The sequence below is a fragment of the Danio rerio genome, chromosome 24, assembly GCF_052040795.2.
Source record: "Danio rerio strain M-AB ecotype USA chromosome 24, GRCz13ab, whole genome shotgun sequence".
Classification (NCBI taxonomy): Eukaryota; Metazoa; Chordata; class Actinopteri; order Cypriniformes; family Danionidae; genus Danio; species Danio rerio.
Window position 1 is genome coordinate 31,851,544 of NC_141044.1, and position 15,409 is coordinate 31,866,952.

Sequence of the window (15,409 nt, forward strand, 5' to 3'; positions counted from 1 at the left end):
TATCTTAACAAATCTTTTCCCTCCTGCTTTTTGGAGGGTGTGTTGCGGTGGATTTGGAGTGGAAGGGGGAGGGTGTTGAAATAGGAATGGCGTCAATGGTTTTGGTGAGGTCTGCCAGTTGTTTATTTTCACAGTGTTTATTATTGGAGCTGATTGTAGCTTATTTACACTGCTGTTTAGTTCCTCCCCGTTTTTACCAGTCCAGTGTTTAGACCCAGGAAAGCAAGTATTCTCTTAATTGCAGACTGAGCTATAATGTTATTGCCCATCTTAAACTTACTCATAACATGTTTTATGGAGGAATTGGATAGAAGGGTTAATGAATATATGACATAGTTTTTTATAGTAATATAATTAATTGATATATGAGTCAAAGACAAAGAAGTTGTTCAAGAATTAACACAATTTTTTCAATACGTTAAAATGTGTCCAATCAGATTTTGTTAATGATTATTAAACATTTTACCATGATTTATATTGCATATGATCATGATTTGCATTGCTTATGATCATTTATTCTTTTAAATGCTGATATTTTGATAATTTTTTAACCAAAATATATCTTATATATCTTACATGTTCTTACATATCTTACATAAATTCCAGTACACTTTAACTGCGTTTAATGTTTTCTGTACTGTAAAACCCAAAAAGTTAAGGTAACTCAAATCATTTGAGGGAACCGATTGCAACAAAAGATTTAAGTTCAAAAACTAATCCTAATGAGTACTGTGAACTTACTCCATTTGAGTCCACGAAGCAATTTGAGCACAGTAAAACCCTAAATGAAGAGAACTCAAACCAACCGAGTACTGTAAAACCCAATAAGTTAAGGCAACTTAAACCATTTGAGGATTGCTTCAAACTATTTGAGTTAAAAAACTAATCTATATGAGTACTGTGAACTTACTCCATTTAAGCCCTACTGAAAAAAACAGCTTAAACCAGCCTAGGCTGGTTGGCTGGTTTTAGCTGGTCGACCAGGCTGGTTTTAGAGGGGTTTTGGCCACTTCCAGGCTGGTTTCCAGCCATTTCCAGCCTGGTCTTAGCTGGTCAGGCTGGGAGATGACCAGCTAAAATCAGCTTGACCAGCCTAGCCAGGCTGAGAGCCCAGCCAAAACCAGCTATGTCCAGCTTAAACCAGGCTGGTCAAGCTGGTTTTAGCTGGATTAAGCTGGTCATTTTTCAGCCTGACCAGCTAAGACCAGGCTGTAAATGGCTGAAAACCAGCCTGGAAATGGCCAACACCCCTCTAAAACCAGGCTGGTCAACCAACTAAAACCAGCCAACCAGCCTAGGCTGGTTTAAGCTGGATTTTTCAGCAGGGAGTTGAAGTCATGAGGTATTTAAATAACTCATTACCTTCAACACTGAGTTCAAAACTCTTTTTAAATTAGTCAATTTTGAGTGAACCACACTCATTTCATTTGATAAAGTTGACTGTTGGGTTTACAGTGTATGTATCGAAATTCTTCTGCAGATCTAATACATGTCTTTGACCCATATAAGACAATGCATTTCCATATATTATGTTAAATAAGTCTCTTCTTTCTGTCGTTAAACAGGTGTGAACTACAAGGAAGTGAATGAAGACAACAAGCAGACGCTCTTTTCTGAGATCTACACTTCTATAGATACATTGGCCTTCACTTTTGGCAATGTGTAAGTACAGCACATTTGCTTCATTTGTGGTTTACTGTAAACTCATTGCTTTGTCATGAAACACTGTGCGATTAGTCATTTCACAAACCCTCCGAAACATCTGCAGAGAGGAAAGTGACCTTCCTGAGTCAGCGAGCTGAGTGTGTGTTCAGCTCATGTCTGTTTAATAAGATAACACTGACTCTGTGTGATTTCGGCGTCTCTTGTTGTCTCTGACGTCAGGAGTGTGCATGATACTGTGTGTGCCATTAGTTTTGTCCCTAAACATAGTCAAGTTCAGCATTTTAAGGCATCAAGCTGTTTCAAACGACAGCTTAATTACATAACCAACTCAATATATCTTGTTTTAGACAAATTCCAAGAAAGCATTGCATAGACTGCATAGTTAAAAAGGGGAATGTGCAGTATGTCTGAAGTAAAAAAGCTTGTAAAAATACCTTGGCATTCGTACTGTATGGAACATTCCTTTTTAACACTTACAAAGTAATTATTTGTCCAAACAAGCTTGTGTAGATGTGTGTTTTGCATGACAGGGTGTTTTGTAATGTTATTAGCTTAGCAACATGCTAACAGCAAAATACTCCTGTATGCTTTACACAAGGCATGCTAATCGTATTAATCTTCTGCCTGCTAAACAGCGGAGGACACATTTATAGCCTCCGCCAGGATATTTATAATCCGATTTGTCCTAAAGATGGGTCATGCTTTGTATTAAGAACTTTAAAATAATTTGTGAGATAGTTAACATATAGTTTGAAGCAGTAACAAATCTAATGTATAGTTTCACAGGTATATTCTTGATCTGTAAATGGTACAAAACAATGAAACCATTTCTATTTTGCTGTCAAAATAAAGCCAAGTTGCAAAAATAGTGTGTTACCCATCTATATCGAATTCTTGAATGAACATCAAATATAAAAATACAGTTTTGCTAAAATATGTTGTTGTTGGAAATTAGGGGCTTTATTTTAATGATCTAGGTGCAAAGTCTAAAGCGCATAGCGCAAAAGCATTAAGGACGTGTCCGAATCCACTATTGCTGTTTTAAGGACGGAAAAATTCGGTTTGCAGCGCACCGCATGGTCTAACAGGGTTGAGCTTATTCTTTTAATGAGTTATGGGTGTTTTGAGCATAACGTGAATTAATCCAATCAGAGTCTCATCCACCATTCTCTTTAATGCCGAGTTCAGACTGCATGATTTTAGCCCTGATTTTTACTCGGCGACAGGTTTTGAGAAATCGCTGACAAATGCCTGAAATCACAGGCAAATCAGTTCTTGTTCACGCGAGTAACAATCACACACTATGAACTATCACAAGATGCAATCTTTGAGAATCGCCAATGAGTCACTTATGCCCACAAAATATTTTGCATGCTAAACATCTGGAGCTGTGTCTGTTTGACATGTCATCTGAGCAATACGCTCAACCGGGTCGAAAAATAAAAAAAAGTTTAAGAGAAATTGCTCCCTTTAAAGCGAGGTGAGCAAAATAAGCAATTTTTCTACCCCACTAAAGGTGTCATTCTCATTATGTTCTTAAATTACAAGATATTTATTACGTGACCTTGCGTTGTTTCCATGTCTTCTCACGTGTGTTTGGTTGTGAGACAAAGTTGTTGGCAATTCTTTTTATTTTAAAATCATGCAGTGTGAACCACCCTGTCGTAGCTACTTCTTGCAGTGTAAACAAAGCACCGACGGAACGCTAGCCCAGATAGTCATGCAGTGTAAAAACATCCATGACACGACTAGTTTGAAAATCATGCAGTGTGAACTCGGCATAAGCGTGCATTTGCTATTTACATGGCAGACTTTGTAAGTGGAAAAACTGAACGCTTCACTATGAGAAAACAGATAAACAGACCATTTGCAGCGCGAGGATAAAGAACATCTACAGAACGAGCCTCCTCCATTCGGCCTCTTTACTTTCTCTTTACTTAGGATAAAGTAAAGGATATTGTTTTGTAAAAAAAAAACTGGCAAAATGCATAAAATATTTCCATTTTTGGCTGGAAATGTTGTCATGTAAACATCCCCTTAGTGGTTTTACCTTGTCAGATTTTTAGTAAAGACCTACAGGAACCATTAACGTCAATACATTTGTATTTAAAGACAGAAAAACGATTACAATTTCTGTGATGAGTTCTATTATTTTTGTTTAAGCTTTGTCCTGTATGCTTTTATTATGGAATAATAGCTGTAACAGTAGCTAGCTAGCCATGCTATGCAGTTAAACCTCAGTCCTCTGACCTCTTTAGCCTCCTTGTTAGAGCAACTGACTCCCATACAGAGAATCGCCAGTTCGATCTCAGCTCAGACCTGGTTGGGTGCAGTAGGACCGGTGGGTTACATGTGGGGGCTCGTCCGGGTTGAGAGTGAGGTTTAGGGAGGTGAATATAATTGAGGCCAGCTAGTGAAGTGCTATGCAGTTAAACCTCACTCTTCTGACCTCAAAATGTGCTCTAGTGACAGACATTATAGGCCATGGTCTTTAGCCTCCTTGTTAGAGCAAGGGACTCCCATACAAGGAATCGCTGATTCGATCCCAGCTCAGACTGGGTTAGGTGCAGAAGGCCCAGTGGGTTACACATGGGGGCTCATCCGGGATGGGAGTGAGGTTTAGTGGGTTAATTGTAATGGAGGCCAGCTAGCGAAGTGCTAGCAGGGTAACTTCACTTCTCTGACCTTCAAAGGTGCTCTAGCGACAGGCTAGAGGCCACAGTCTTTAGCCTCCTTGTTAGAGCAACCATCTCCCATACAAACTCCAATGGAAAGTATTGCCGGCTCGATCCAAGCTCAGATGGGGGTTACATAGTATTATAATAATAAGGCCAGTAGTATTGAATAGCTACCTATGTAGAGTGTTTCAAATCAACCCCGACATGACTGTCAAGTTGCTTCCTTTGGAACAAATCTCAGTTGTTGCAGTAAATTATTTTAATGCATCTTGTCTTGTCTTCCTCAGCGTGTCGGACTTCCTTATGGGAGATGTAGAGAACGGCTCAGCCTCGGGGCTTCCTCAGGCCAGCAGGAGCAGGGTAAGGTTTAAAAATGAGCATTTTTGCAACATGAGAAACCACTTTATCACTTCTTTTCTTTATAATAAATAAAAATGATCATGAAAGTTCTTGGAGGTAACCATACAAAATCATTTAGAGAGATTTTTGCACAGATGTTTGCAGAATTATTATTGTAACATTTGAGATGGTGTGAGATGATATTAGTTCATTGGTTTGTCTTGTTATCCAATCATAGTTCTGATGATGTGCTTAAAGTGGACCTATTATGCCCTTTTTTTACCAGAGGTAAAATGAGTCTCTGATGTCCCAAGAGTGTCTATGTGAAATTTCAGCTCAAAATACCACACAAATCATTTTTTATAACTCTTCGAAACAGACTCTTTTTAGGCTTTGATCCAAATCGTGCCATTTCAGTGACTGTCGCTTTAAATTTAAATGAGCTCTTTTCAAAAGATTGTGAAGCTACAAATGTCTATGCTTCAGCAAAGGCAACAGATTCAAAACAGGACTAACGTTATCTCTGCTGTAAATGTCAAAAGAAGTGTCTCAGAATAAGTTCGTGAATTCATATTACAGTGTCCATTTGTGCATCCTAAAACTCAATATTTACAATCCTGTTAGTTGCTAGTGTTTCTGTAGTATACATATATATATATATATATATATATATATATATATATATATATATATATATATATATATACATACATACATACATACATACATACATATATATATATATATATATATATATATATATATATATATATATATATATATATATATATATATATATATATATATATATATAGGTTCAGATATAGGTTCAGTAAGCATAACTGGAGATTTACATCCTGATTTACACAGATTTACACAGATTGTGTACATCCTGATGGACAGACATATTTGAAAAATCCTGATCTAAAGCAAGAGATTTTAAACTTAAATTAGTAAGTTCAATATATATATATAAATAGGTGGATGGAAACACAGCTATGCCCACTTTAAAGCGTTGTGATCAGCAGGTGGCTGAACGTCATGTCGGTGGCTGCATTCTGTGCTTTACAGACGGGGGTCAGAGAGTGCAAAGCTCAGTAAAGAAAAATAGAAACACGCTCTGTTTTGGAGAAGAGGCTCTTCCTGTTTGGAGCACCCCTGATGTATATCATGGAAAGAGCCAGTGACACTGTTGCATTGTCATTTGGCCGAGCACTCTCAGATAAAGCAGATAAAGATAGATAAAATGTGTTTCCTTTTTCTGTCTGCGATTGTTTGTTCGTCCTGCTGTTCTTTTTGATTGTGTTTTTTTGTATTTTAGTCCTTTGAAAACCTGACGCTGGAGTCTGGCGGATGTGGACCGGAAAAAGATGACCCTCCAGGTAAGAGACAATTCATTTGTTTATTTAGATTATTTTTGGTTTGGTAGGATTTAGAGTGGCTGCAAATGTATGAAGCAAGAATTTAGTCACACATCAGTGAAATGTGATCTGAGATTTTTTATTTTATACTTTGTTATTTGATATTGTATTTTTTAATTTTTATTTTATTGTTTTATTTTTATTTTACTGTATTTTTTCTGCCTATGAAACAACATTCTTTTTTAGTGACTTTGATTTTATTTCTCTGCCTTTCTCTTAACTTTTTTTTCAAACTGTTTAATTAATTAATTAATTAATTTAATCATGTATTTATTTATTTAATCATTTATTTATTTATTTATATACACTCTTTTTAGCTCTCTGTTTTTGAAAACACTTTACTTGTACTACTTTACTTTCCATCTGACATTTATTTTATGTTATTTAATATATTATTTATTTATCTATTTATTTATTTATTTATTTATTTATTTAATCATTAATTTATTTATATGATTTATTTATTTAATCATTTATTTAATTAATTATTTATTTAAACATTTATTTATTTATTTAATCATTTATTTATTTATTTAATCATTTATTTATTTAATCATTTATTTTATTTTTAGTTAATCATTTATTTATTTATTTATTTAACCATTTATTTAATCATTTATTTATTTATTTATATGTACTCTTTTTAATTCTCTGTCTCTGAAACTACTTTCCTTGTCAGCTTACATTTATTTTATTTTTACTATATTATTTAATATTTTTTTTAATTTTGATTATGTTTTACTGTACTTATTTGTAGTTAGATTTTTTTATCTGCCTATGATACAGCTTTCTTATTTAGTGACTTTGTTTTTATTTCTCCACTTTTCTCTTCTTGTTTATATATTTTATTTCTATTGTATTTAATATTGTTATGACAATTCATTCTGCTGTGGCGACCCCCTGATATACACTGTAAGAGACTAAGTCGAAGGAAAATTTATAATTGTTTTATTTGTAATTTATTTTATTTTATTTTATTTTATTTTATCAACACTTTTTATGCGGCTCGCACCAACACAGACACACTTATCAAACAGCTCCCTGTTCTCAGCTTAGATTTCCCTGATCGCTCTCAGCGTGTGTGAATAAACTCTCGCCTCACACAATCGCCGTCACTTTAAATCCTACCCGGGCTGCTTAATGCCAATCCACTCTAATACACCCCCAAGGTCAGTAAACACTTTCCGTCTGCCACACACACACACACACTCTCTCAAACACACACACACAAACACACACTAGTGCCCACGTCTGTGATGGGCTCCTGGGGGCCGATGCCACTGACCCTCACCTGTGTTTCTGTCCTCTTCACAGGCCCGTCTCCACCAGCGCGGGTGGAGCAGATGGATGGAGCTCTGCTCAGGAGTGACAGCGGGGTGGAGTCGGCTCTGCTTTATGCCAAAGCCTGGTCCAAATACACCAAGGAGCTGCTGGCCTGGGTGGACAAACGCCTGAACATGGGTGAGTGAAGCATGGCTAAGGGATGACGGAGGGAGTCAAAATTAGATGCTGATCAATTGTATCTTAAGAATTAGGTCAATTTTTTGTAAGTAATAGGAAAACAAAATCATATATATATATATATATATAATATATATATATAATATATACATACTACAATAAATAGTTTTCTGGAGGCTGTAAAACCTTTTACTACACAATTTACACACTACTTTCTCAAACAGACATTAACATTTTCACAATTTTCTATCTTGTTGAAACACTCGTGTAACTTCTACCTTTCTTTAGTATGTCCAGAAATCCAGCTTTTTGTGCGATGGTTAGCATCTTCCTCTGCATTTTGGGTACTATCGCAGGTGTTTGACAATGCAGAACGATTTGTCGACATTGTGTCGTTTGTTGGGAAGATATCTTGCAAACATAAAGTAGAGCAGTAAAAGCAAACAAAAAGCGCTCTGGGGAAGCTCAAATGTATGGTCGGTGCTCTTCGGGTAAAGGATTCATCAAAACAGCAACAAGAATCAGTCCAAGGCACTCGAATAAAGTGAAAAATTTAAAAGCCTCTATCCACATGGCTAAATCTCTAAAAACCTACACGTTACCCTGATGAAGGCAGACTTCTGCCGAAACGCGTAGGTTTTTAGAGATTTAGCCATGTGAATAAAGGCTTTTTAAATTTTTCACTTTATTCGAGTGCCTTGGACTGATTCTTGATACAGTAGAGCACTTCAGAATCACACTGCTAGCAATCAAAGATTTATGTAAATTTGGCAAGCTGAATGCATTCTGTGCCGTACAGGAGACATGGCACGGAGGAGATTGATTTACAGTGGTCTACAGCCAATCAGGGCACAGAACACAATCCAGTGTATATTAATATATAGAAACATATTGGACCCTGTTCTAACATCTAATTAGAACATTTTTAGAGGGCATTAAATTTACCTTAAATGTTGCTCTGTTTGCTGTTAATTATTTTTTGCTGTTCATTAATTTTTATTTTATTTTTATTTTTTAATTGCTCTGTTTGCTGTTTATTAGGTAATTTGGGTTCTTCTAAAGGTTCATTATTTTATATTTTATTATATATATATTTTTAATTGCTCTATTTGCTGTTTATTTGGTATTTTTGGTAATTTTTAAGGTTCATTATATTTGTAATTTTATTACTTTTTTAACTGCTACTCAACTCATAATATTTGTCTAATATTAATATGTTTTGTGCGCACTAAATAGTGAATAATTATTTTTAAAATAGACTTAAAATATATCGATTTAACCCAGTAAACATTACATTATTGTTGCAACTTACATTTTTTAAATTACAAAAACATATGGTAATTTAACATCTGATTGATAACATTTTTAAAAACTAAACTGAATAGTAATTACAACTATAAAGACTATTATACAAACTTAAAAAATTACTTGAAGTTGAAAATAAAGCATAATTTATAACGGATTATTTTAAAATAATATTATTTGTTTAATATTTAAAACACAATCTAATAATAATAAACTAAAAAGTACAACAACAGTTACTACATAATTCTAATATTAAAATAATAATAGAAAACTATTAAAACAGAACATATGACTGACAAACCAAGTTTATTTTTTTTCCCCAGACATCGAGTGTGCAAAGAGCTATGCCAAGATGGCTGAATCTGCAAAGGCGCTGGCGTCTCAACAGGTCAATATTATAATGATCCACACTTCATGAAAACACTAAACCCCACACGTTTTCTTTCTGGAAGTCTTTGCTAAATAAGCAGTGGGTTTTACCCAAAATTTTATCTGTTTTCTTTAATCCAGGAGCACATGCCATTCAGGGATATTTACATCTCTGCCTTCAGGAACGACATTGAATACAGTCAGCTTATCATGCAAACCACAGCCGCTCTACAGGCCAACAAATTCATGCAGGTATGGAGACCAATGACAATATACAAGTTCAAGACAGGTTTGGAAAGTAGTCTAATGGCAATATGGCAGTATTATCACAACTTGTTCAACCATTTCGCATGTAAAGGCTTGCTAATTAATGCCTGAATGTTGTGGCGTGTGAGACTATTCAGACAGAAACCATTATAATACATTTGATCAACATGACATAAGCAATTGAATTTAATTATAATTGAAGTATTATTGAAATAGTAATTGAATTAACCTGTCAAGACATGCATTTTACATTTACATGCATTTTACATGCATTTTTTATTTCTCTTTGCTATTTGGGCTTATTGGAACTTAATTACAATAAAAATCAAAGTATCATCTTTTGATATGATGTACTTTTAGGGAAAAATGATGTCCATATATGTGGACTCGTGGTTCGAATTTAGATACAACACTTTTTCCTGACTGTTTTTTAAATGCATATATAACATATACATTTTTTTGAACATGTTTTGACTATCAGAGAGTAAAAACTACTTTTTTTGCCCATTTTGGACAGTTAAAAATAGTGTTTGGGACATTTCATATGCTGCAAAACAGTTGCAGGATGACACTATGTCTGTAACAAAAAATAAGCATTCAAAGTATTTTAATTAGCCACTTAAGAGCTAACGTGCTGTCCACGTATGTGGCCACTATAGGAGGTTAAATATGCACTAAAATGCACTGCTCCTTAATGACTGTATTGTCTGCTGTTTAGCCTCTGCAAGCTCGAAAAAGTGAGCTAGATAAACTGAGGAAGGAGGTGAAGGAACAGTGGCAGAGGGAACAGAAGAAAATGGTGAGTGGATGATTTTTTTTTAAAGGAATATACAGTATATGTCAGCATTTGCGGGTGGCGCAGTGGGTAGCACGATCGCCAAGCTCACTGGCTCGAGCCTCAGCTGGGTCAGTTGGCTTTTCTGTGTGGAGTTTGCATGTTCACCCTGTGTTCGCGTGGGTCTCCTTCGGGTGCTCTGGTTTCCCCCACAGTCCAAAGACATGTGGTATAAGTGAATTGGGTAGGCTAAATTGTCCATAGTGTATTTGTGTTAATGAGTGTGGATGGATGTTTTCCATTAATGGGTTGCAGCTGGAAGGGCATCTGCTGTGTAAAACATATGCTGGATAAGTTGGCGATTCATTCCACTGTGGCGACCCCAGATTAATAAAGGGACTAACCTGAAAAGAAAATGAATGAATGAATGAATGTCAGCATTTGTTTGCTCTTCAGATTCTCCTGCTGTCTCATCACGATATGTTATGATAGCAATACATATTTATCGATACAGTACATCAGATTATTCAGTGATATAATTTCAGTTCCGTTTGATTTAGTGGAATATCAATAGATATACAGTGCATGCGGAAAGCATTCATAGTGCTTCACTTTTTCCACATTTTTTTTTATGTTATAGTCTCATTCCAAAATGGATTAAATTAATTTATTTCCTCAAAATTCTATCCGCGCCTTGCGCCACATTGCGCCGGGTGTATGATAGTGCCCCAAGAGTGTGCTGTAGCTGATGTGTTTTATGTCACAGAATAAAACATGAAAGTTTCTTGAGTTTGTGTCCGGCACGAACCTTATTTAAGCGATATAACAAAAATCCCACTGAAAAAAACCCATTGACTTTGGAACAAGGGAACCGGAGCTGCTAAAATGCTAACTCACTTCTGGGTTTTTGCATACAAATTGACGTCACAGTTCCTCCACTCTATAGCTCATAATGACAATGTGAATTTTTTTTTTAATTGTTGGAAATTTATTAAAAATAAAAAACCTGAAAGATCAGTTATCTATATTATTATTATTATCATTATTTTTTTTTAAGGTGACTCAAAGTTTAATATTGTATAGTTTTACTCAAAAATGAATAACATATGTTCACCTATGAAGTTGGTTGAATGTATTGATGTAGAAGTTGTGTGTATGTGTGTGTCCAGCATGAAGCCGACTCTGCACTGAGGAAAGCTCGTCTCCTTCAGGCTCAGCGGCAGGAGGAGTATGAAAAGGCTCGCAGCTCCACCAGCCGAGTAGAAGAGGAGCAGATCAGCGGTGCTGGAGGAAAACAGCTGGAGAAGAGACGCAAGCTGGAGGAGGAGGCTCTGCTGAAGGTCAGACACGCACAAAACATTACTTTTATCAGGCTTTTTCTCAAACATGCTGCCCTGCCCTGCCCTGCCCTGCACTGCCATGCATCTTGTTGTCTGTGCCGGAGAGTGAATAGGTAACAGAACAGCTGATAGAACACACACACAAAAACTGAAAATTCATCCACCAATTTGTTTTTATATATCATCTTTATATATTTGTATATATTGTCTTTATATATTATTTTATGTATACTATTTGCTGTCTATACAAGATCATATTTTAGTTTTTATTGTTTGTTATTCATTTTTAGTATATTTTTGTTTTTTTTTATAAGGATTATCGAGATACTATTTTAGTTTTTAGCATTTCAATTAGTTTATAGTAGATTTGAATTGGTTTTAAGAAGTATTATTGAGATACTATTTTAGTTTTTATCAGTTTTAATTTGTTTTTAATATATTTTAATTTGTTTTTTTGTATTATTGAAATACTATTTTGGTTTTTAACATAATTTAGTTTTTATCAGTTTTAATATATTTTAATTTGTGTTTATAAGTATTATTAAGATACTATTTTGGTTTTTAACATTGTTAAATCATTTGTAGTATATTTTCATTTTTTTTTTAAGAATTATCGGGATACTATTTTAGTTTTTAGCCTTTTTAAATCCTTTTTAGTACATTTTTATTTGTTTTTATAAATAACATCAAAATGCTATTTTAGTTTTTAGCATTTTGAATTAGTTTTTATTATAATTCGTTTTTAGATGTATTATAAAGATGATATTTGAGTTTTTTTTTTTCATTTTTAATTAGCTTTTAGCATATTTTAATTCGTATTTAGAAGTATTTTTGAAATACCATTAGTTTTTTATCATTTTAACTAGTTTTTTGTGTATTTTAATTAGCTTTTGTAAGTATTTTTGAGCTACTAATTAAGTTTTTTCATTTGAATATATTTTACTTTGTTGTTATTAATATTATTGAGATAACATTTTTGTTTTTATATATTTATATATTTTTAAATATAAATTTTTTAGTTTTAGTATAATTTAATTAGTTTTTAGTTTTATCAAGATACTATTCTAGTTTGTTTTATCTTTATTTATTTTTCATTTGTTTTTAGCATATTTTAAATAGTTTTTTTATAATATTGTGGAGATGCTATTTTAGTTTTTATAATTATAATTCGTTTTTAATATATTTTCGTTCATTTTTATACATTTTTTTCTTTTAAAACTTTTTTTTGTTTGTTTTTTTATTATTATTTTACATTGATAATTCTTAATTATATTGATATTTTCCAATGCACAGTGTTCATAAATCACTTTGTTGATGTTGTTCATAAGTCATTTTGTTTAATTAAATTACATTTTTGCATCTTTTACCTTTATTGTGTTCAGTTGTTTTAATCACTTTAAAAATATTCCCTGGATAATTTAAATCAGCGGTCTTCAATAAAATAGTATTCAATAAAGAGCATTCAATCAAGAAAAAGAATTAAAAAAAACAACTAATATCTGCCAACGCTAAAAAAAATCAACTCTGTCAATCTGTCATAATATATTTTTGATATATTTATTAAGATATTTTAAAATATCATAAATAGTTTGTATGATATAATGCAATAAAATTCACTTTTAAGTAGCTTCATTGTTGTTTTATTTGTAACTAGCATAGCTAACTTCCCCAGAAATGCATCAAAGTCACAACTCAATTCTCTTGTGGCTTTGCAAACTATTCTCAAATGTACTATCCCCAAATAATCTGCAGTTTTATGATTTGGTCCTCAAATGGGAGAAACAGGAAATGTGCCGCTCTAAATATACTGCTGTTTGTGTGTGTGTGTGTGTGTGTATGTGTTGATAGGCAGAGGAAGCTCAAGATCATTATAAGCTCTGCGTCACAGACGTCGGGGTGAAGAGAGTCGATCTCGCAAAAACCAAGAGCGAGATCCTGACGCAGATACGAGAGCTTGTGTTTCAGTGCGATCTGACCCTCAAAGCAGTGAGTAAAACACTCTCAGTTAGATACAATCTGACGTATATCTGCTCATTCAGACAAAGTTGCACACCTGGCTGTGTGTCATCGTTTGACCTCACTTTAAAGAACAACCCTGAGGCTACAGATATAATATATTTTACCTTTTTTATTTTCATTTCACCTTTAATTGACAAAAAATGCGGGGTTCCACACGATTCATTGAGGTTGTTCCAACCCAAAGCGATTAAGTTAACTTAACAAATTTAAGTGGATTGAACACTTAAGTTGTCTGAAAAAATCTCAAGAATTGTGTTAAGCTTATTTGACATAGTTTGAACAAGCAGCAAAATCATTTTTGAGTGTTTTCTTTTATTTATTTTGGTATTATATTGCCACTAATATTTATATTGTCACTAATATTACATTAATAATGTGTGTCAATGGTTTGAATATTTATTTTTCTATAATTTTACATTTTAAATCAACATCATGTGCTTTTGAGATTTGTTTATTATAATAAGTTTTACATAATAATTATATGATTACATTACATTATATTGTCTTTTTTAAGTATAGTTTTTAAGTAATAGTTTAGTTTCAGCCAATGGTAACAAATCTGAATATCATTAGACCAAAATTTAGTTCCACTTAACGTTTTACAGTCAGGTCCATAAATATTGTGACATCAACAAAATTAAAACAAATTTGGCTCTATACACCAACACAACGGATTTGAAAGGAAATGAAGTGGAATGTTATGCAATGGCCAAGTCAATCACCTGATCTGAATCTGATTGAGCATGCGTTTCATGTGCTGAGGACAAAACTGCAGGGAAAATGCCCCAAGAACAATCAGGAACTAAAGACAGTTGCAGTAGAGGCCTTGCAGAGTATCACCAGGGATGAAACCTAGCATCTGGGGATGTCTATGCATTCCACACTTCAGGCTGTAATTGACTGCAAAGGATTTGCAACCAAATATTAAGTGAAGTTTATTCATAAACAAATTTCGAGAGGATCACGTGCTTATGATTGTTCGCAGCTGTTCCAACTTTAGCTAATGACTGATTATCCTATCAGACGATTCTTAACTCACTATAAATAACCAGACTTTTCTTATCTCAATATCTTCGTCTCGAAGAAACCCCCCCCACCCAACCCTACTTTCCCTCCTTTCAAACGGGCGTCACGGTGGCCAGTGATTAGCGCTGTTGCCTCACAGCAAGAACGCCCCTGGTTTAATTCCTTTCCAAACCAGATGGCATTTCTGTGCGGAGTTTGCTTGTTCTCCCCGTGGTCGCTTAAGTTTTCCCCGGGTCCTCCGGTTTCCTCCCACAGTTCAAAAACAAGCACTCTAAATAATTAATCAAAATACATTAGCTAACCACTGAGTACACCTTTCAGTATACATATCTGACACTTAGCTACAACAAGCAAGAAGGGGAGTCATCGAGATCTACCTGAGCTCAAACTCCCCTCTCGCCTTGCAACGGGAGGGAGCCCAGGGCTCGAGGATCTTATAAGCTCAGGGCTCTCTCCTGGGACAGCACGCCAAACTAGCTTTACTATCAATCATCAGCTAAGTGTGAACTCTTGAAATAGTGAAAGTTTGATTTATGATTATTATTCTGTCCCATTACTTTTGGTCCCTTAACAAGTGGAATATTTCAAGAAACATGGAGCGATAGAAGGTGTCTGGTGCATACAGACAGAAGAGAGTGTGCCCTACAGGTACAGGTGGTTTGTCAAGCCCATAAAATTGTGTGAAGCACACTTGGTATTGCACAATATTTCAAGAAACATGGAGCGATGGAAGGTGTCTGGTGC

The 15,409-nt window shown here is 34.4% G+C and overlaps 1 protein-coding gene across 4 annotated transcripts in view; it reads left to right on the plus strand.

Moving 5' to 3' along the window:
• arhgap29a (Rho GTPase activating protein 29a) overlaps positions 1 to 15,409 on the plus strand; it is a 111,736-nt gene that overhangs the window by 76,810 nt on the left and 19,517 nt on the right. For all 4 annotated transcript variants that reach the window (XM_087309639.1, XM_087309640.1, XM_087309642.1 and 1 more), the window contains 9 exons: positions 1,566 to 1,662; positions 4,631 to 4,703; positions 6,004 to 6,064; positions 7,418 to 7,564; positions 9,193 to 9,257; positions 9,380 to 9,490; positions 10,224 to 10,304; positions 11,450 to 11,620; positions 13,469 to 13,606. In XM_087309639.1, coding sequence (XP_087165765.1) covers positions 1,566 to 1,662; positions 4,631 to 4,703; positions 6,004 to 6,064; positions 7,418 to 7,564; positions 9,193 to 9,257; positions 9,380 to 9,490; positions 10,224 to 10,304; positions 11,450 to 11,620; positions 13,469 to 13,606 — 944 coding nt within the window. The remainder of the gene's footprint in view (positions 1 to 1,565; positions 1,663 to 4,630; positions 4,704 to 6,003; positions 6,065 to 7,417; positions 7,565 to 9,192; positions 9,258 to 9,379; positions 9,491 to 10,223; positions 10,305 to 11,449; positions 11,621 to 13,468; positions 13,607 to 15,409) is intronic.